Source organism: Rhinatrema bivittatum, chromosome 2, assembly GCF_901001135.1.
Source record: "Rhinatrema bivittatum chromosome 2, aRhiBiv1.1, whole genome shotgun sequence".
NCBI classification, from domain to species: domain Eukaryota; kingdom Metazoa; phylum Chordata; class Amphibia; order Gymnophiona; family Rhinatrematidae; genus Rhinatrema; species Rhinatrema bivittatum.
This window is the reverse complement of record NC_042616.1, coordinates 231,599,114-231,620,587: the sequence shown is the minus strand read 5'-3', so window position 1 is coordinate 231,620,587 and position 21,474 is coordinate 231,599,114. Positions and strand designations below refer to the sequence as shown.

At 43.6% G+C, this 21,474-nt stretch overlaps 1 protein-coding gene across 1 annotated transcript in view; it reads right to left on the bottom strand.

Moving 5' to 3' along the window:
• Positions 1-16,444: 16,444 nt before the first annotated feature.
• The window catches only part of KCNH8 (potassium voltage-gated channel subfamily H member 8), a 988,350-nt gene continuing 983,320 nt past the window's right edge, over positions 16,445-21,474 (bottom strand). The window contains exon 16 of the mRNA XM_029589277.1: positions 16,445-18,031. Coding sequence (XP_029445137.1) covers positions 17,333-18,031 — 699 coding nt within the window. The 3' untranslated portion in view covers positions 16,445-17,332. The remainder of the gene's footprint in view (positions 18,032-21,474) is intronic.

Genomic DNA, 21,474 nt, shown 5'->3' with positions numbered 1-21,474 from the left:
CGGCGCCATTTTGCGCAAAATGGCGCCGGCCGTACGGCAACACGATTCAACTGCAGGAGGTAGTTCCCGGACCCCCGCTGGACCCCCAGGGACTTTTGGCCAGCTTGGGGGGGCCTCCTGACCCCCACAAGACTTGCCAAAAGTCCAGCGGGTGTCCGGAACGACCTCCTGCAGTCGAATCGTGTTGCCGTACGGCCGGCGCCATTTTGCGCAAAATGGCGCCGGCCATACGGCAAAACGATTCGAGTGCAGGCTCCTTATGCCCCTATTGCAATTGCCTGGACTTACCAGATTAGAAGCTATATCAGGAACCAAACAAAGGCAAATTCGAGCCTCTGCTATAAAAGAGTAGCCGATGCTGGCACAGCAGGAAGGAAAAAAGCAGGCAGCGCGAGCAGAATGATCTGAGTGAGGCAATACTTGCTGACAGTATGTCTAGTTGCCATGCCCCAGAGATACCATCTAGGGGGGTCTTGTTGCCACTATGTCTAGCTGACATGCCTCTGTTGTATCTTAGGGGCCTTGCTTCTCTAGGCCTAGCTGCCAGGGCCATGATGCACCACCTTAAAGGGTCTTTCTGACATTCTGCCTAGCTTTCTTGCCTTGATGTACCACTTTTGGGGGTATTTCTGCCAGTCTGCCTAGATGCCATGTCCCTGACGTACCAACCTGGGGTTTTGATGCTTCTTTGTTATACTGAGGTGATTTGTCCCCATAATAAAAATGTGAAAATAGAAGTTTCTCTTCCCATCCCACTTTTTTTCTGGATTTTTACCTTTCTGTTTTATTGCACCCCTCTATAATTCTGGTCTAGTTATACCACCCTACTTCTTTGTTGGTTACACTGGGGTATTTTGTATCCCTTCTTTTCTGGTTTTACACCTTGCCGTATAAATATGCCGTTATTACTGTCCTAACTGCTCTTGGCCCTCTCACGGCGCCTTGGAGAAAACCTGCCACTTCAGGTACCATTTTCCTGCTTTGTGATTCCTTTGGGGATATTGATGCCAGTGATGGTGCTGTCTTTACTGCTGTGGCTTGTTAATACAAATATTCTTAGTTTTCTTTGCCCTTAGGTGTTTTGATGCCATTCTGTTCCTCTGATGATCCACATTGAGGGTCTTTCTGTCGTTCTGCTTTGCTGCCATACCCCAGACTTTTTACCTTGGGGTATTCTTGCTTCTGTTGGTGGATGCTTTGCATCTATCATGGAATCTTGGATTCTTCAAGCCAAGTTTAGTGTTGCTTTGTCCCTCTATTAATGCCTGTTGTTTTTTTCTGCTATCTTTGCTGCTTTGTTCCCCCTTCATGGTGCCTGAGGATGCTCATAACACTCTTGGTGCACGTTGTCTCTTTTATGCTGCCTTCAAGGGATCATGCCACTATTTATTTATTTATTTATTTATTTATTATTTTTATTATACCGAGTTTCATGATCGGAATCACATCAACCCGGTTTACAATTAACAATGTGAGTAAAGACAGAGAGTAACAAAGTAAAGAACATTTCCCAATACAACAACAAATATAGTATGAAACTTAACAAATATTATAACAATATTTTGGATGTGAGAAAGTTACAAAAAACATGGAAAAATAACTTGGATATGAAAGGGGAGGAATTGTAGAACGACTATTAGCATTTTAACCAGCTGTATCAATTAATAAATATGTATAATATTATAAAATATAAAATATAGGTGTGTAGAAAAATGATCAGATATGATATTGTTGTGAAGTATAATAAAAATTTGGTGTGACTGCGTGTGAAGTTAGTGGGATTTATTTTTTTACAGTTCCTAACTTTTGTGTTTATGCTGATGATGAGTGGGGAATTTAATCCAGATCTGGGAAAAAAGAGAGCACTATTATCAGTGCTCTCTTTTTCAGCATTGCTGGTTAAATTAAAACTTCTCTTCATAAAAAAAAAAGAAAAAAGAAAGAAGCGAAGCTTCCTCACATTTGAGTGAGGTGTCCAGCTTCATATACTCCCCAGAGGTGGTGAGTCTTAGTCCTGTCAAGGGATGGTGTCAAGCCCTGGGTTGGGGGGGGGGGGAAGCCTGGCGACTGATGGGACCGGTGAGAGTATTCCGGAAGCTGTGGCAGTAGGAGTTGACATGGGCAGGGAAGCAGCGATTATTTTCTGGGGGGAGTGACTGACTGTGCCATGCAGAGAGGCAGCTGTACCATTTTCTAGGGTGGTGGCGCACAAAAAAAGAAGTCTTACAACAGGGCCTAGAAACTGCTGCAGCAAGTTGGGCCTGCGGTAGATCCTGAGCCCTGTGGCTCCACACAGAGCTTGTACTGGATTTTAACAATGGTTTGTTAAGGGGGGCCTCTTAAAAAGAAAAACAGGAAAAGTGAAGAGGGAATGCAGTAGTGCTGAGTGAGTCGACCACCTACATCTTTTTAGCCGATTGGAGGCCATGCTAGATCTGGTTCCATGGGCCAAAGCCCATTTGCATGCACTAAAACAGTCACTCCTATCCTGGTGTTCACCAGACTCAAGGAACTATGAGTTTTGTCTTACCTTTCAGCCAGCAGTGAAACCCAATCTGGTGTGCTGGACATATTTCACCAATTTGTGAAGGGATTAGGTCTGGATCTTCCCTCTTGGACCACCATAACAATGGATGCCAGTAACTGGCTGGGGAGCCAAGTGCCAGTCAGTTGGCTCAGGATCAGTGGGGTAGGAGGGAATAAATGGTCAATACATATGTTACAATTAAGCATCATCAGGCAAATGCTAATTTCTTCCTACTCTGAATAGAAAGAAGATTGTTCAGCATCCTATAAAACAATGCTACAGCGATAGCATATGTGAACAAATAGGCACTCACAGTCAGACACTAGCAGTCAAGGTGGCCATAATATACAAATGGACAGCGCAAGGAATGTATCTCCTATTGCAGGAATAGACAATGTTCAGACAGATTTCCTCAGCAGCAATAGGCTGGACCCAAGTACTGGGAGCTCAGCAGAGAGGCACTCTTTATAATATCAAGCCAGTGGGGACAGCCAACAATGGATTTATTGGCAACCCACATGAACACCAAGACAGATTCTTCAGTCAACTAAGAGAGCCAGGATCCAACGAGATAGACATGCAGATAAGGCCCTGACCGAAGGAAAGTCTCCTATATCTCTTTCCAACTTGCCCACTAATAGGGAGAACTTTGAAGAGGATAGAGAATAACCCATCCCTGTTAATGCTGGTAGCACCAGATTGGCCAAGGCCACCATGATTCACAGACTTGAGAAGGCTACTAGTGGGTAACATATTATGTGTTCGAAGGGGGAGGCAGCCTGTTATTGCAGGGCTCCACTGCAATGGGGGGGCGGGGGGGGGGATCTGTTTCCATTTTGTCTTATTGTCTGGCCCTTGAGAAGGCATGACTGCACAGGCAGGGGTGTTTTTAAATGGTCATCCCAACCATGCTGCAGGCACAAAAAGCATCCACTTTGTGTCCCTCATTTATATTTGGCACCTAACATATCACTCTCACAAGGTCTTCTAACGGAAGGAAGATATTGCATACATGCTTAGATTTTATCTAGTAAGGACTAGATAAAGGGTAGCTATCTTGCTAAGAGGACCAATCAAGGGCCTACAATTAGCAATGTATCCTGACCTTGTCTGTTTTCCTAGCCCACTTGTCAACCAGTGATCCCTCAGTGGGTCCTTAAAGCCATGACTGACACTTTTCAAGCCAATAAGACAGGAAACTCTTACGGATTTTAGGGATGTGAATCGTTTTCCATATCGTCTTAACGATAGAAATCGTGTGGCAGGGCAAGAAAATCGTCTTAGGCACGATTTTTTAGTTAAAAAATCGTTAAAAATCGTTTTTTCCGATTAGTGCGCACTAACTCGATTTAGTGCGCACTAACGGGAGTTAGTGCGCACTAACTGGGAGTTAGTGCGCACTAACTGAAAATGATACAATTTGACACTTTTCAGGTCAGTTAAGGTCAGTTTAGGAATGAATATGTATTCCTATTGGCTGCCCTCTTATTTATTCATGTTACCAAGTTTCCTACTGACAGTATATGGGGGATGGGAAATGGAAACAGTTGGTAGCTTGACAAAACAAGTAATGTGATCAGTCAATGTGACTAGAACTTGTGCCCTAACCCTGATACCAGGGGTATTGTGATCTTCCTGCACACAGTGCCCTATCCCTATTAATACCAGGAGTGTTGTGATCTTCCTGCACACAGTGCCCTATCCCTAATACCAGGGGTGTTGTGATCTTCCTGCACACAGTGCCCTATTCCTGATACTGGGGGTGTTGTGATCTTCCTGCACACAGTGCCCTATTCCTGATACCGTGGGTGTTGTGATCTTCTTGCACACATCCCGATATCAGGGATAGGGCACTGCATGCAGGAAGATCACAACACTCCTGGTATTAATAGGGATAGGGCACTGCATGCAGGAAGATCACAACACTCCTGGTATTAATAGGGATAGGGCACTGCATGCAGGAAGATCACAACACCCCTGGTATCAGGGATAGGGCACTGTGTGCAGGAAGATCACAATACCCCGGAGGAATGAGGGTCAGGCAGCTCCCCCCTGTCTGTGAAGCCAGCCTCTCACTAGTAATGCAGGGAGGGAGCTGTCTCAGACTTCACCATCCTCCCCCCCCCCCCCCCTTACCCACACACCATTCACTAGCTGGGACATGGGGGAAGTCAGGAGTGAGGGTCAGGCAGCTCCCCCCTGTCTGTGAAGCCAGCCTCTCACTAGTAATGCAGGGAGGGAGCTGTCTCAGACTTCACCATCCACCCCCCCCCCTCACCCACACACCATTCACTAGCTGGGACATGGGGGAAGTCAGGAGTGAGGGACAGGCAGCTCCCCCCTGTCTGTGAAGCCAGCCTCTCACTAGTAATGCAGGGAGGGAGCTGTCTCAGACTTCACCATCCTCCCCCCCCCTCACTCACACACCATTCACTAGCTGGGACATGGGGGAAGTCAGGAGTGAGGGTCAGGCAGCTCCCCCCTGTCTGTGAAGCCAGCCTCTCACTAGTAATGCAGGGAGGGAGCTGTCTCAGACTTCACCATCCTCCCCCCCCCTCACCCACACACCATTCACTAGCTGGGACATGGGGGAAGTCAGGAGTGAGGGTCAGGCAGCTCCCCCCTGTCTGCGAAGCCAGCCTCTCACTAGTAATGCAGGGAGGGAGCTGTCTCAGACTTCACCATCCTCCCCCCCCCCTCACCCACACACCATTCACTAGCTGGGACATGGGGGAAGTCAGGAGTGAGGGTCAGGCAGCTCCCCCCTGTCTGTGAAGCCAGCCTCTCACTAGTAATGCAGGGAGGGAGCTGTCTCAGACTTCACCATCCTCCCCCCCCCCCCCTCACCCACACACCATTCACTAGCTGGGACATGGGGGAAGTCAGGAGTGAGGGTCAGGCAGCTCCCCCCCTGTCTGTGAAGCCAGCCTCTCACTAGTAATGCAGGGAGGGAGCTGTCTCAGACTTCACCATCCTCCCCCCCCCCCCCTCACCCACACACCATTCACTAGCTGGGACATGGGGGAAGTCAGGAGTGAGGGTCAGGCAGCTCCCCCCTGTCTGTGAAGCCAGACTCTCACTAGTAATGCAGGGAGGGAGCTGTCTCAGACTGGTATCAGGGTTAGGGCACTGTGTGCAGGAAGATCACAACACTCCTGGTATTAATAGGGATAGGGCACTGTAAGAGATGACTGTAGTAGATTGAATAAAGATCTGATGTTTCTGCTCTCCTCACACCAAACAAAAACAACACACAAGCAGAGAAGCCCTTCTTACAAAGCTGAGCTAGTGAGTTAAGTAGGAGGAAAAGTAAACATACTGGTGCCAGTGTGGCTACTTAAAAAATACACTTACCAACAATCAATTACATATATTTGAACTGTGTACAGTTCCAGCCAGGACCACCTTTCTAAAATGCACAGTGATTGGCAAATTCAACATGCACTAGCATTTCAGGTGCCTGCTAACAAAAATAATAAACAAACAAGTTCTAGTCACGTGAGTGCTGATCATTACATTACTTTTTTTGTCAAGCTTCCAACTGTTTCCATTTCACATCCCCCCAACCATATTGGTAACATCAATAGATAAGAGCACAGCCAGCCAATAGGAATACATACATACATATTCATTCCTAAGTGACCTTTACTGACCTGGGAAGTGTGAACACTTTGTTCATTTTCTGTTGGTGTTCGTTAGTTTCCAGTTCCATTTCCCATCCCCCCAACCATCACCTCAGTGGTAACCTTGGTAATATCAATAGATAAGAGGGCAGCCAGCCAATAGGAACACATATTCATTCCTAACTGACCTTCAGTGACCTGGAAAGTGTTTATTTGTATCATTTTCAGTTAGTGCGCACTAACTCGAGTTAGTGCGCACTAACACGATTTAACGATTTTTAACGATAAATCGTTAGAATTTCTATTGTATCGTGTTCTATAACGATTTAAGACGATATAAACATTATCGGACGATAATTTTAATCGTTGAAAAACGATTCACATCCCTAACGGATTTGTCCTTAAAGACAGCCCTTCTTGTAGCCATTGTTTAGCTAATGGATTTTCGGAGATACCAGCGCAATCCTGCAGGGATCCCTACCTGCCCTTCACTTTGGAGACAGTCACATTCTGCTTAGTCCCTTCCTTTTTTCCTAAAATAATGTCCCTGTTCCACCCAAAGCAGGTCACATCTCTTCCATCCTTTAGGGACAGAAAATGAAAGAGGAACCAATATCTTACACCTTCTGAATTTCAGGTGTAAGCTATTGAGGTATCTAAAGTCATGAGCCCCTTCTGAGCAATAATTAGGCTCTTCATACCTTATGGGGCTCTGCCCTTCACCAATGCTTGCCAGGGAGAGCCTTTGCATCAAGTATGTTGGTGTTGATGGGCAGTCCAGGGTTGATTTTGCAGCCCTTCTCTGGTGAGTCCTCATTTTTGCCTAACAAGCCATCAGTGGTAACTTTGGATGCTATTTAGATTTGCTTAGAAGGCCTTGGCAGATCCTTTAAGGATTCTAATTAAAAAATTGATGTTTTAACTTCTAAATTTGAGTCTTTGAAGATTATATGTGACTCCCAATTTATGGATATTCAGGGGACGTTGGCTAATGCTGAAAATAAGATCAAGGACCTGTAAGTCTTTAATGCGGCTGTAGTCAAGAACTCAAATATATTGTCTCAATGTGTGGAGTATCTGGAAAATCAAGCCAGACATTTAAATTTATTTTTCTTAATTTTCCGAAAGTATTTGGAGAGTTACTACCTACCACTCTTAACAAATAGTTCGTAGACATATTCCAGCTTAGTTCTGGGAAAATTCCTTCTATTAATATTAAAGCTGTCTTTCTTTCTCCTAATCACAGAGGGAGTGCTCAGAACCCCCATCATGTTTCCTTTAATTTTGCTGATAATTTGTCAGAATTTTTAGAAAGCTCTAGGATTGAGATGGCTGAGTACTCTACTGTGTTATTTTACTTTATTTAATAGCAAGATGTTAATGATGTAATGAAAAGATTTTTTAAGCACCTTTCTTTTTCTGGGTCAGTTGATTCACATATTTCCTGCGGTCTACGCAGGAGCGGTGGAAAAGTTTTATTGCCTTATGCTCCAAAGCTACTTCTATGGGTTATTCCTTTGTTTTACGTTATCCTTGTAGGTATATTGTTAAGGATTGAGATGATTGCTTTATTTTTTTCCTTCCTGAACAACTAAGATTTTTCTTAGAATCTGGAAGTGTGCCAATATCACCTTTAGGCTCTCAGTAGGAGGCATTTATATAGATTCATTATTTCGAGTGCTGTTTAACATGTTATCAGGGGAATTTTAAATCCCTGGTGCATGCCAATACTGGGAGATATGTATGTGGCCAGGTGCATTTTCAGAGCAGCCTGGCCTAGCGCGTATATCCTGGTATGTGCAGAAGTACCTAGTTTTTAAAAAAGGGTGGGCTGGGGGCGGGATCTGGGCTCGCTGGGTGCGAGGCAGGGGCCAGCCGGGACAGCACCATTAGGCGCAGTTCTGGTGAAGCACGCACCGGCAGCAGGCCGGCACGTGGAACTTACTGTTGCTCCTGGTAGCAAATCAGTTTTAAAACAAAAACAATTTGGGTAGATAGGTGGGGTTTAGGGGTCGGAGAGGGGAAAAGGGAGGAAGGAAAGGTAGGGGGGTTAGAGAAGTTCCCTCCCAGTCCACTTCTTTATTGGAGTGGACTGGGAGGGAACTGGGGATGGTCCGATCGTGTCACCGTGCATTTATTAAGAAAGTCCCCCCCTTGTGGGCGTCGATATAAAATCAGGCGCATGTGTGCGCGAGGGTATCGGATTTTATAACATGCACCCGGTGACACATGCATGTTATTAAATCGGCATGTCCATGTGCGCATACTGGGAACCGTGATCATATGGATGACCGCGTGGTCCTTTTAAAATTTAGCCCTATGTCCATTGTCTAGTGCTTTGTTGATTATTATTTTTTGTATTCTCCCATAAATATTTGGTTCCTTCTACAACTGTTTTTCTTTATTGAGATGTTGAATATGATTTTTTTTTGCCTTTTCAAAATGTTTCTTTTTATTGTTAATACAGTACATATTCTATGTTTCTTTTTTCTGTATGCAATGCATTTGCTTTGTATATAACTAAAATTCAATAAATATAAAGTTAAAAAAAAAAAGGTAAACCTGTATGCATATGTCTTGTTTGTGCATAACTTTACCTAAACTGAATGGAGGTGCTCCTCAGGCAGAGTTGAGAAGGGGTTTGCACTTATATACATGCATCTAAAAATTCAAATGTATGCACATAGGCTTGTAAAGTTTTGCAAAACACCCATGCACACTAAACAGCAAGAGATCTATATTTGAAAGATGCACTAGGGCAAATTGACAAACTAAAGAATAGCAAATCTCCTGAAGCAGATGCTATATATTTCACAGTGCTGAAAGAATTGAAAAAATTAAATTGCAGACCAACTGTTAGTAATCTGTAAATCAGTTATGGTTCCTGAAGACTGGAGGGTGGCCAAGGTAACACTGGCTTTTAAAAAGTGTTCCAGGGTGAATAACTACAGACCACCAGTGAGCCTGACATCAGTGCTGGAAAAAATGGTTGAAACTATTCTAAAGAATTAAATTACTGAATATATAGATAGGCATACTTTAATAGGACTAAGGCAAGATGAATATAGCCAAAGGAAGTGTTTCCTCACCAGTTTGCTACATTTCTTTGGAGGCGTGCTTAAACATATGGATAAAGCTGAGCCAGTTGATAAAGTGTATCTGGATTTTCAGAAACTGTTTAGCAAAGTACCTCATGAGAGACTCTTGAGGAAATAAAAAAGTCATGGGATAAGAAGCAATGCTCTATTTTGCATTGAGAGCTGGATAGAACATAGAAAACAGAGTAGGACTAAATAGACAGTTTTCTCAATGGAGAAAGGTGAATAGAGAAGTTTGCCAGGGATCTGTACTAGGACTGCTGCTCTTTAACATATTATTTATAAATGACCTAGAGATGGGAACAAGAATGGAGTTCAAATTTACTGCTGTTTTTTGACAATCCTTGGAGCAGAGAATTAAATTTAAAATTTTAGTGCTGATTTTTAAAACTATTAAAGAAAGTGGGCCAATATATCTATCTTTTCTTACAGAAGTATATAAACCTCATCGGTCCCTATACTTTCAAGAGGATTTTCTCTTAGTTATAACTGCTCTATCTTCTATTTGATATGTAGAAACACGAGAAAGCGCTTTTTCCTCAGTTGGACCCCAACTTTTGAAATTCTCTACCTAAAACTCTATGTCTTATTCAAGATATGAAAATATTCTGCAAACAATTAAAGGTCCATTTATTTGTAGAGGCCTTTGATTAGGTCTACAATATAAGGTGTTAAACACTAGGGATGTGCATTCATTTTCAATGAATGTGCAATCCGCTACAAATAGGTCCCTGTTTGTTTGATTTGTGGGTCCGTGAAATGCATGGTGATCTCCCACGAAAGAAACATATCATAGTTTCATTCTTTTGGTTCACAGTGCTTTCTTAGATGCTGTTTGAAATAGGAGAAGGCCATGTGGGAGTATCCATAGCAACAGCCAGCCCTTTCCTGTGAATCATTAGTGACCTCATAGCCCTGTCATAGAGTGGGTCAGACAGGTTGGCAAGGAGATCAGAATGCCAACATATCAGAGTGAAGCATTTTTCTAATTCAGTCAATTGCTGCTCTCAGTGCTCTGTGATGCTGTTCCTGCTGTATTTCTACCTTAAGCAAGCATAGCACGTGGTGCGCCACACATTTTCTTCTTGGCTTTTGTCTGAAGAGATTGCTGTACTCAAATCTATATTCAATTGCTATTGCTTGCTACTTTGATAGAATTTTCCATTGAAAAAGATATTTGTTTGTTTTTGCTGCTGTGCCAGCCAGGCTTTTTTTACTGCACTTTTTTTTTTTTTAATGAACTCAGACTGTCTCTCTGTCTCTCCCAGTGAGCCAAGCTGCCAGCAGTGGCATTTTGCTGCTGATCTTACCCCCCTAGGGTAGGTTGCAAGCAGGTTTGGGTGGTGTAGGTTGGAAATATTGTGAGAGTTGCAGTGGCTGGGAGTTGGTATTTTCAAAGAACAAGCAGCATCACTGTAGGAATTGGGCTTGCTCAGGCTTCCAGTCTTTTCTGTGTGTGTGTGTGTGTGTGTGTGTGTGTTTTACGTTCGTTGCTTCGGGAGGAGGGGAGAGGACTGGGGCTGCCCCGGAGACCAGCACCCATGGACGCGGCCAGGGCAGGTGAGCGGGGCTGGGGGAAAGTTTGTTGCCTACCCTTACCCCTGCCTCTAATGCAGGGGTAAGGGTAGGCGGTAAGTTAGCAGGTTAAATGCGCGGCAAAACGGCAGGGTAAAAAAAGCGATAGTCGGGGCGTGCGTTACTGTATGGGAGGGAATAGCTAATTTGATCGTTTACATGTAATATACATGCCGCGGGCGGAAGGGGTTACCCGGTGATTTAAGGACGCGGTAAGAGTAGGTTAAAGGGGATAGTGTATCGCGGGTTGGACTAACGCGGCCGAAAAGTGGGTAGAAAGCGGGTTAGGAGCAGGGTAACCGCGGCCACACTTTACTGTATTGACCTGACAGTGTCCAAGGGTCCACTCAAAACTTTACAAACAATAACACTGTCCAGCCCTTATGTCACTACAAGGGCCTACCCCAAACACTGTGCCTGTCTGTCCAGCCCTTACATCACTACAAGGGCCTGACCTCAAATGCTGTGCCTGACTGTCCCCTGTCCAGCCCTTATGTCACTACAAGGACCTGACCTCAACTGATGTGCCCTCCCTTCTAGCCTTTACGTCACTGCAAGGGCCTGACCCCAAATGCTGTGCCTGTCTGTCCAGCCCTTAAGTCACTACAAGGGCGTGACCCCAAACACTGTGCCGGTCTGCCCATTGTCCAGCCCTTACGTCACTACAAGGGCCTGACCCCCAAGTGCTGTGCCTGTCTGTCCAGCCCTAACGTCACTACAAGGGCCTGACCCCAAACGCTGTGCCTGTCTGTCCAGCCCTTATGTCACTACAAGGGCCTGACCCCCAAGTGCTGTGCCTGTCTGTCCAGCCCTAACGTCACTACAAGGGCCTGACCCCAAACGCTGTGCCTGTCTGTCCAGCCCTTATGTCACTACAAGAGCCTGACCCCAAATGCTGTGCCTGTCTGAGTTTAGTTCTAGTATCTCTAATTTCAGTTTCATGTATTTGTGAGTCACTTCTTTCCAGAAAATTCTTTTTCCTGTTTTGCAACATTTGGAATGTAAGAACATAAAAAGCTGACTTAAGATGTTTGGAGCTTGCAAATTTCATATGCTCAATAGTTTTCATGACCTTCATAATATGGACCATTTTCCCTAAATCTTTCTTAGGTGCCAACATTAATGTTTCTAGTAATATAGAAAACAGGTGGTAGTTGTACTCTAGTTCATCCTCTAAGTTCTCATAGTTTACAGAAGCACTGTGTAGGGTACAAAGTCAACATAGGTTGATATTGTAGATTTGGACTTGAGTAGCAGTTTTCTTATTTCTGAGAGCACTTCAAGTTCCTTTGTCATCAGCTGAAGTGCATAAGTACAGTTAATAGCTTCTGGGTATTCACTAGACGCCAACGGAACCACCACACTCTAGGGGCCAATCCATTTCAGGGAGCCCTTTCCTGCGCAAAGGAAAGGGAACTCTCCCCGGGTGTAGCCAGCCTATCTCTTAGCACCTGTTAACCCATGTTGAACTGCTGTTCACATGGAAACTCCTCCACTTCACCACGCTTTGAAGGCTCGTACCCCACTCTCGGGGCAAACCCATTTCAGGGAGCCCTTTCCTGCGCAAAGGAAAGGGAACTCTCCCCGGGTATTGCCTATCTCTTAACACCCGCTGACATATGTTGAACTGCTGTTCACATGGACACCTCCTCCACTTTGCCACACTTTGAAGGCTCGTGCCCCACTCTCGGGTGAACCCATTTCAGGGAGCCCTTTCCTGCGCAAAGGAAAGGGAACTCTCCCCGGGTGTCGCCTATCTCTTAACACCCGCTGACACATGTTGAACCGCTGTTCACATGGAAACATCCTCCGCCTCGGCCTTCAAAATTCTCATTTGTATATCTGCTACGTCCACCAGATTTTAAAAGACCAGTGAGAGCTCACTAGACGCCAACGGAACCACCACACTCTAGGGGTGAACCCATTCTAGGGAGCCCTTTCCTGCACAAAGGAAAGGGAACTCTCCCTGGGGCTCTTGTTTGAATATTTGCTACTACCACCAAGATCTGCACCCGCAGCAGCTCCACCCCACCCAGGCATAGTTCATCATGTTTTAGGTCCTGGGACACGTGTTAGACTCCTTGGTCCGTATTTCAAGATGGGTCGGGTGGACAGTACGCCCCGGTTGACAGTCGCACCACATGCAGGGAGCCCCATCACCCTTCACCCCACTCCCCGCTTCTTGGGTTCTATCTGAGAAGCTTGTTTGCTGTTTGAGCTCTCTCACAGTGTCTGAAATCTTTATTCAATTGCTATTGCTAGTTTGCTACAATTAATTTTCTATTGCTAAAAAAGATATTTGTTCTTTTTTGCTGCTGTGCCTGCCAGGCAGCCAGGCTTTTTTTTACTGCACTTTTTTTTATTGAACTACTTGTTGACTATCAGTCTCATACCGGTATTTAGCCTTAGATTGAGTTTACCACCCACTTTCGGCTGCATTCACAAACAACCTGACTCCAATAAGACATGATCCTAGTGCACTGGGGCCACTACTACTGGCCTAACACCATCCACGGGCTGAGCCTCGTCTTGTCTTGCCTCTTTGTCTTTCCCCTATCAACACCAAAGCAACCTGAGTACCTCAGCTCTGCCAGCCTGTCTTGCTTGAAGAAGAGTTGGATAAGGAGAGATATGATAGAGGTCTAGAAAATAATGAGTGGAGTGGAATGGGTAAACACAAATCAAAGTCTAGGGGACATTCAATGAAGTTATTAAGTGATACATTTAAGACAAATAGGACAAATCTTTTTTTACGCAACGCATAATTAAACTCTGGAATTCATTACTGGAGGATGTAGTTAAAGCTATTAGTGAAGTGGGGTTTAAAAAAGGTTTGGACAAGTTCCTGGAAGAAATGTTCATAAAACATTATTAAGGTGGACATGGGGAAATCCACTGCATATCCCTGAGATAAGCAACATGTAATCTATCAACCTTTTGAGATCCTGCCAGGCACTTGTGAACTTTGGTCTGACCCAGTATGGCAAATCTTATGGTCTTCTCTGGATAACTTTTGATTTATGCAGATAAATGCCTACTTTTCAATATCCCCATTTCTTACCTGGATACATTTTATTTGGATAAGTCATTACCCTGATACGTAGCAAACATTCCAGGGACATTCCCGGGCAGAGTTGAATTAAATCAAAACTGGATGACATTTCAAAGCTCCCCGTCACCTTAAAGCATTTGGGAGTTTTGGTGGGGGCAGGATTGGAAGGGTTTGACTGACAAGTGGGAAGGGAACATTAGAAGTAGCTAGAGTTAAGCATTTTTAACAACCTGGCAGGTGGAGGAGGGTGAATGGTGATTAGTCCAGGAGATCTTTTCACCAGTCTTTGGGGAGTAGGAGCCTTCGGTGGAATGGAGGATCAGCCCACCAGAGCGGTGTTGGAGAACGTCCATATACCACTTCAAAAGGTGTTGATCCAGTTGATGTTGCTGGATGAGAATTGATGGAAAATTCAGCCCAAGGTAACAGTTTAGCCCAGTTGTTCTGATGGCAACTCACGTAGGCTCGAATGAACTGTTTTAAGGTTCTATTCATCCATTCTGTTTGGCCATTTGATTGCGGATGATAAGCTGAAGTGTAGTCTAGAGAGATGTCGAATAGCTTGCACAAGGCCCTCCAGAATCTTGCTGTGAATTGGGATCCTCGGTCTGAGACTATGTGTTAGGGATGTGAATCGTTTTTTGACGATTTAAAATATCGTCCGATATATTTTAAATCGTCAAAAATCCTTAGAGGCGATATTTAATAGGAATTCCCCCGCTGGACTTTTGGCAAGTCTTGTGGGGGTCAGGAGGCCCCCCCAAGCTGGCCAAAAGTCCCTGGGGGTCCCGGAGTGACCTCCTGCACTCCAGCCATCCGATGCCAGTACTCAAAATGGCACCGATAGCCTTTGCCCTCAATATGTCACAGGTACCGACGGTCAGCCCCTGTGACATAGTGAGGGCAAAAGCGATCGGCGCCATTTTGAATACTGGCAGCATATCGCCTTTGCCCCCCCCCAAGCTGGCCAAAAGTCCCTGGGTGTCTCGGAGCGACCTCCTGCACTCCGGCCGTCTGATGCCACTACTCAAAATGGCGCCGATCGCCTTTGCCCATACTATGTCACAGGGGCTACCGGTGCCATTGGTCAGCCCCTGTCACATGGTAGGAGCACAAGAAGGCGCCGATGGCCATGTGACAAAGGCTATCGGCGCCATGATGAAACCGGCACCGAGGCTATGAGTGCAGGGGATGGTTCCCGGACCCCCCCGCTGGACCACCAGGGAGTTTTGGTAAGTCTTGGGGGGGGTTCAGGAGGGTGGGGGGTTTGTTTAAATTTTTATTTAGGTGGCCGAATAATTCGGGGGAAGATTCGTGTATTCATGGGGAATCGATACGTTTCGCTTCCCCACGAATACTACGAATAGTGCAATATACGTTGTGGATCGCCAATACGGCGAAAACGAATGCACACCCCTATTAGTATTCGAGGATAGATGCTGACCAGAGATGCCTGCATTCAGATGAACCTTCCTGACCTGCACACAAATGAACACAGATGCTCATGTCTTCATAGAGATAAGTTAGCCATCTCCTTCAGTTACTGTTTTGCCAGCATGGTGACAGAACACATTTTAACCTTAATTAAGAGATCTGAGGTTACTCTTAGTTTGGGGTAGATAGTCTGTGATTATTCTGAATTTAATTTGGGCAAACTTGCAGTCAATAATTGGTAGTGCTACTTTAAAAACTGTGACAGTACATCTAACTTTCTAAATCACATAAATAATCACTTTATTAATCAATTATATTTTAAATGATAGGACCCTCAATAAAATCTCTAATTTTACACAAACTGAATGCATCCTTGTTCTGATCAAAATGAACTCTAATCAACCATGGTTTCAGTAATTAATGCATTTATAAATACTGCACTTTATACAGTTGGAGGTTCCAAATAACAATTATTTTTTATTTGTGGCGCTCCTTTTCCTACAATGTAAACTTTGTACTGAGGAGCACACTAAACATTTCTTAGCACAAGTTTTATTTCATAGGCTGTGTCGCCTAACATGTATGCATACTTATTTTTCTGCAGAAGAACATTCACTATAACTGTTGACTCTTTTGATTAAGATTAACACAGCTCTTTAATAAAAGACTAAATATAAATGAATAAGTAGTTATCAACAGTTTTGTATGCACATTTGATGATACGTTTGTATAGTTGCCAGGCTAGTCTACTTGAATATGTAGAGATAAGGGTCAAGGCAGAAAAAGGGCTCTCATTGACCTAATGAAGGGCACATAACTCTCAAAAGCTATTTACAAATGTATTAATTCAATAAAGAGGTTTCACCTACAATGTATTTATTGACCATTATTCTATATCAGTACATTTGTAATTGAACATAGACAAGTGATATCTTATTAATTCAAGTAGCTGAATTTGCTTCCTACTTTTGTCAAAGAAAGAAGTGCAGGCTTATTTTAAAAAATCATGAAACTTTTGATATCTGTGCAAAATAATCAGGCTTGTTTTATTTGATTATTTATTATACAAAAAAGGAACTAAATGTTATCAGCATTGCACAATTTAAAGATTAATATATTAACATCTGATTTAACATTTTATACAACATTCCTTTTTTTTGTTATTTTTAAAATAAAACATTGCCTTATTTTTTTAGTTGTATTCCACCATCATGGCTATTCATTGCAAACCACATGCAGAAGAAAAGAGGGGGGATCTGTGATGGAGCTACACATGATCATCATACGTTGTTTGATCTTATATACATACCAGTAGTGCATTTCTCATTAAAACTGCAAGCTTATACCAAAAAGTAAAATGAATCATGAGTTTCCTTATAAATATTTGAAATACTTTAAATACCATATTTCATACCAAGTATATAAAAATAGGGTTTTCTCTTAAATTCTTGATAAATAAAGAGGTTTCATTTACATGACAAATAACGTGCAACAAACTAACCACCGCCTACCAACTCTATTTGGTTGATTGTCTAGGAGATGACATGCAGTGATAATTGTTTCTTTACCCTCAAAGAACTAACAAATAGACCAGCATGGGCCATGATCACCTGAAGCAAATGTTGCCATAAATATTGTTGGGGAATGACAATCAGGCACTCAGGGAAGAGTCTTTTACTTTAGGCAACAATAAGCCCCCTATGACAAAAGCAATGATATGTTCTTTTGTCTGTGACTCCCAGCTGCTCTGACCCTCAGGGTCTTCAGATTACCACAAAAGTCTGCCCAACTCACCAATAGACTACATCTGTATAGAAAGCACTTTCCAGTTGCTTTTAGAAGCTGTTGTTTGAGGAGTGACTCAGTTATACTTTTTCAAATCTCTCTGTTTTGTATAAATCTCCAGTGTTTATAATTCTCTGCAGTCAACAGAGAAAAGGTGAAACAAAGCAGTCATGCAGTATAGGTTTAAACCAGCAGCTGCGGAACATGCTGTGAGTACCGCTTTTCAGTTTTCAGTTTATCATTCTACATTTATGGCTTTGTCGTCTTTAACATGGACTGTGTTTGTCACCATTTCCAAAGGGAATCTTTCTGATGTTTGCACTGACATTCCTGTTCCTTCCAGGTCCCAGGAACCTGGTAAATTTTCAAGGCTTAGTGAACTGATTTCCCCTTGGCTGAAGCTACTCCCTTCCTCAGATCTGCTGGGGAGAACAAGCTGTAGTGACATTTCTGATGAAGAGCACACAGATGGGGAAAGAGTTGCTGAGATAGACTGAAGAGGAGTCAATGTACTATCGGAATGTGGTGATGTGCACCTTAAAAGTGGTGAATGATCTCCTTGAGTTACCTGATAATGAGAAGGTGAATATGAGAGACCTGAAGTATAATAAAGTTCACCATCAATAGAATTTTGAACATTTGATCCAGTTCTTTGGGGACTGCTGCCTACTAGAGAGGGATCCACATTCCAGATGTTAGATACTGTGGTACCTTGGCAAAATTGTGCTTTAGCATTAGCTACTGACTCAGTTTGCCTGTGCACACAGGGATGATGTGTAGTCCATGCCGCTCTAGTCTGTAAAGTCTTTTCTGTGGACCCCATAGATGATGGGCAAAATCCTGAAGGTTTCTGTACAGCCAATAAATGTTCTAAGAGATTCACTACATTCTTCATGTCTTTACTTAATTGTGAAACTTCTTGTGTTAAAGTATTCACCTACAAAAAAAAGATAAAAAGAAATGTTATAACTCTCCCATAGAGTATAAAATGCAGTATAATATATTTAGACAACACTTATATATAATATTTTAATATTACATCATTACCCTATTATACAAAAAGTAATACATTTTCTTTTAAGAATTCCAAAATTTTACATAAGGATAATTTGCTACATTTTCCTTATCACATACATATTTTAATAAGGGAGAACTAAGGAGAATATTTTTTAAATTAAATCTCTTTTTTTTTTAAATGAGGATAAAATGTAACTTTATTAATACAAAAAAAGTAACTTTTTATAAACTTTATTTATAGCAATGTTAAAGATACAGAAGTATACTGAAATAAAGGCAATATCATATCCTGCACAATTAGAACACAATGGGGTAGATTTTCAAAGGGATACGCGCGTAACCCTTTAAAAACCCTCCTGCGTGCACCGAGCCTATTTTGCATAGGCTTGGTGGCGCACACAAGACCCGGGACATGCATATGTCCCGTGGCTTTGAAAAAGGGGCGGGAAGGGGTCATGGGCGTGGCACAGGTCCGGGGGGGTGGTCCGGAGGGGTGGTCTGGGGGCAGGACCGAGGCCTCCGGCACAGCGTAAATACTTGAAATAAGATAGGGGGGTTTTTAGGTAGGGCTAGAGGGTGGGTTAGATAAGGGAAGGGAGGGGAAGGTGGGGGGGGGGGGGGGGGAGCAGAAGAAAAGTTCCCTCCGAGGCTGCTCCAATTTCAGAGCGGCCTTGGAGGAAATGGCGTAAATACTTGAAATAATCTGCCCCAATATGAAGATCATAATAAGAAAATTATACATGATTAAACCTCAAGTCCCAGTGGAGGGGCAACGATGGTAATTAGAGATGTGCAGCCCAAAAGTTTTGGGTTTTATTTATTTATTTATTTATTTATTTATTTTAGTTTTTTTTGTTCATTTAAAGATACATTTTCAAAAATTACTCAGCCAAATTTTAAAAGTCTGGCACATGTAAAAATCGGTACTTATGCGCATGGTAGGGCCCTGTGTGCATTTTCAAAAGGTCCCGTCCACGAGCGTAAGTGCTGATACGCGTGCCCGGCCCTGAAAAAGGGGTGGGCAGGGGGGCATGGTCTGGGTGGGGAGGGGGCATGATGGAGGCCAGTCGGGACAGTGGCCATTAGCTGCTGTCCCAGGGAAGCATGAGCTGGCCTCCGGCTGGTGCATGTAAATTACTTCTGCTCCCGAGGAGCAGAAAGTAATAAAACAAAAAAATTGAGGGAAAGTAGGTTAAGTTTAGGGGGAGGGGAGGAGAGGAGAGGAGAGGAGAGGAGAAGGGGAAGGGGAAGGGGAAGGGGAAGGAAGGTTAGGCAGAGGGTTAGGGAATTTCCCTCCCCAGCTGCTCCTTAATTGGAGCAAACCAATAGATATCCAACAATACACCAAAACAGCGAACTGCTATTAATTAAACAACAATCGCCATGGAAGAATCCTGTAGGTGTTTTCAGGGATAACACAAGCAGACACATAAAAAATTCTTTTTAAAAAAATTATAATTATAAATCTATTGAGGAGGAGGAGGAAGGTTGATGATTATATGTTCACCTTACAGAGGTGCAGGGCACCTACACTAGTATGAAACCTTTCTCTGACTCCATTATATATTTTTATAAATTACATTAACAATAAAAAAAATTTTCCATTGGATAGTGTAGGTATTTATTTCAATTAAAAACACTTGAAAAATAACATTATAAATTAAAAAAATTTATTCAATTTGCCCTTAATTGGAGCAGCCTGAGAGGGAACTGGGAAAGGCCCGACTGCGTTGCCACATGTACTTAGCAAAAATTCAACCCCCTTGTGTGTGCCGCCCGTACATACACGCGTGGATTATAAAATCCGGCACACATGTGTACGTGGCCAATGGATTTTATAACATGCGCGCCAGCGCACACATGCTATAAAATTGGCATGTCCATGTGCGCGCACCAGGAGCCGCGCGCACATGAATGCATGCATGTATCTTTTAAAATCCACCCCACTGTGCGTAAAAATTAGCATATATGTGTGTCAGTAAATGCTTCCTGTGTATTCCATATTTTACTAAAGAATAGGATATACGTGTATTTTCACTTTTGCATGCGCATATATACATATAAGAAAGGAAGTCTAAGAGTGTTCCTGGGCGAGGCCAACAGTTATGCAGGAAAGTTGCTATTTTAAAAGACACACACTCATACTTTTTCCAACTTACTATTTTTACACCTACTAATTATCTGGCACAAGTGATAATAAACGTGTTTATTGTATAGTACTGACTAGGTGGGAAGTCTGGGTGAAAAAGGAGGCATTCAGACTGAAGAAACAGGAAGGTTTCAATGACCTGGAGAAGGACTGGGAAAACTGGTGGACTAATTAGTTAAACTAGTAATTTAATTCATGTGTGTATATTTTAAAATACACCGATTTACATGTGTAAATCCCATGGAAGTCATACTTTATTTTCCCACGTAAAATATCTGCATGTATAATGGACCCTTTGGGCCCATGACCATTAAATCCTTGTTTTTCCCTTTAGCTAGGGACAGTGAATGGTACTTCCCCTAATTGCCCCGGAAAATTAGAGGAAGTATCATTCATATGCAGTCCCTCCTTTGAGGGTGTTGGAATGGCCATCCCCTGGATAGGATTTTACAGGCACCTAACTGAGAGACTATGGGCAGTGCTTTTAGGTTTTTGAAGAGTTAGGTGGCAGTAAGGAGCATTTATTTCACTGAATTTTCAGGCCTACTTGGAGGATCCAGGCAAACCCTGCCTGGAGAGCTTAAGCAAGGTTGAGAGGTGATTCCTACTAGGGATGTGAATCGTTTTTTGACGATTTAAAATATCGTCCGATATATTTTAAATCGTCAAAAATCGTTAGGGCCACGATACAATACCAATTCCCCCGATTTATCGTTAAAAAATCGTAAATCGGGGGAAGGGGGAGGGCAGGAACTTACTTACTTGCCCTAAACCAATGGCAGGAAAACCGGCATACTAAAACCCCCTAAAACCCACCCCCAACCCTTTAAATTAAATCCCCCACCCTCCCGAACCCCCCCCCAAATGCCTTAAATTACCTGGGGGTCCAGCGGCGGTCCGGAACGGGCTCCTGCAATTGAATTGTGTTGTCTTCAGCCGGCGCCATTTTGCAAAATGGCGGCGGCCATAGACCAACACGATTCGACTGCAGGAGGTCGTTCCGGACCCCCGCTGGACTTTTGGCAAGTCTTGTGGGGGTCAGGAGGCCCCCCCAAGCTGGCCAAAAGTCCCTGGGTGTCCAGCAGGGGTCCGGGAGCGATCTCCTGCCGCGAATCGTTTTCCGTACGGAAAATGGCGCCGGCAGGAGATCGACTGCAGGAGGTCGTTCAGCGGCGGTCCGGAACCCCCGCTGAACGACCTCCTGCAGTCGATCT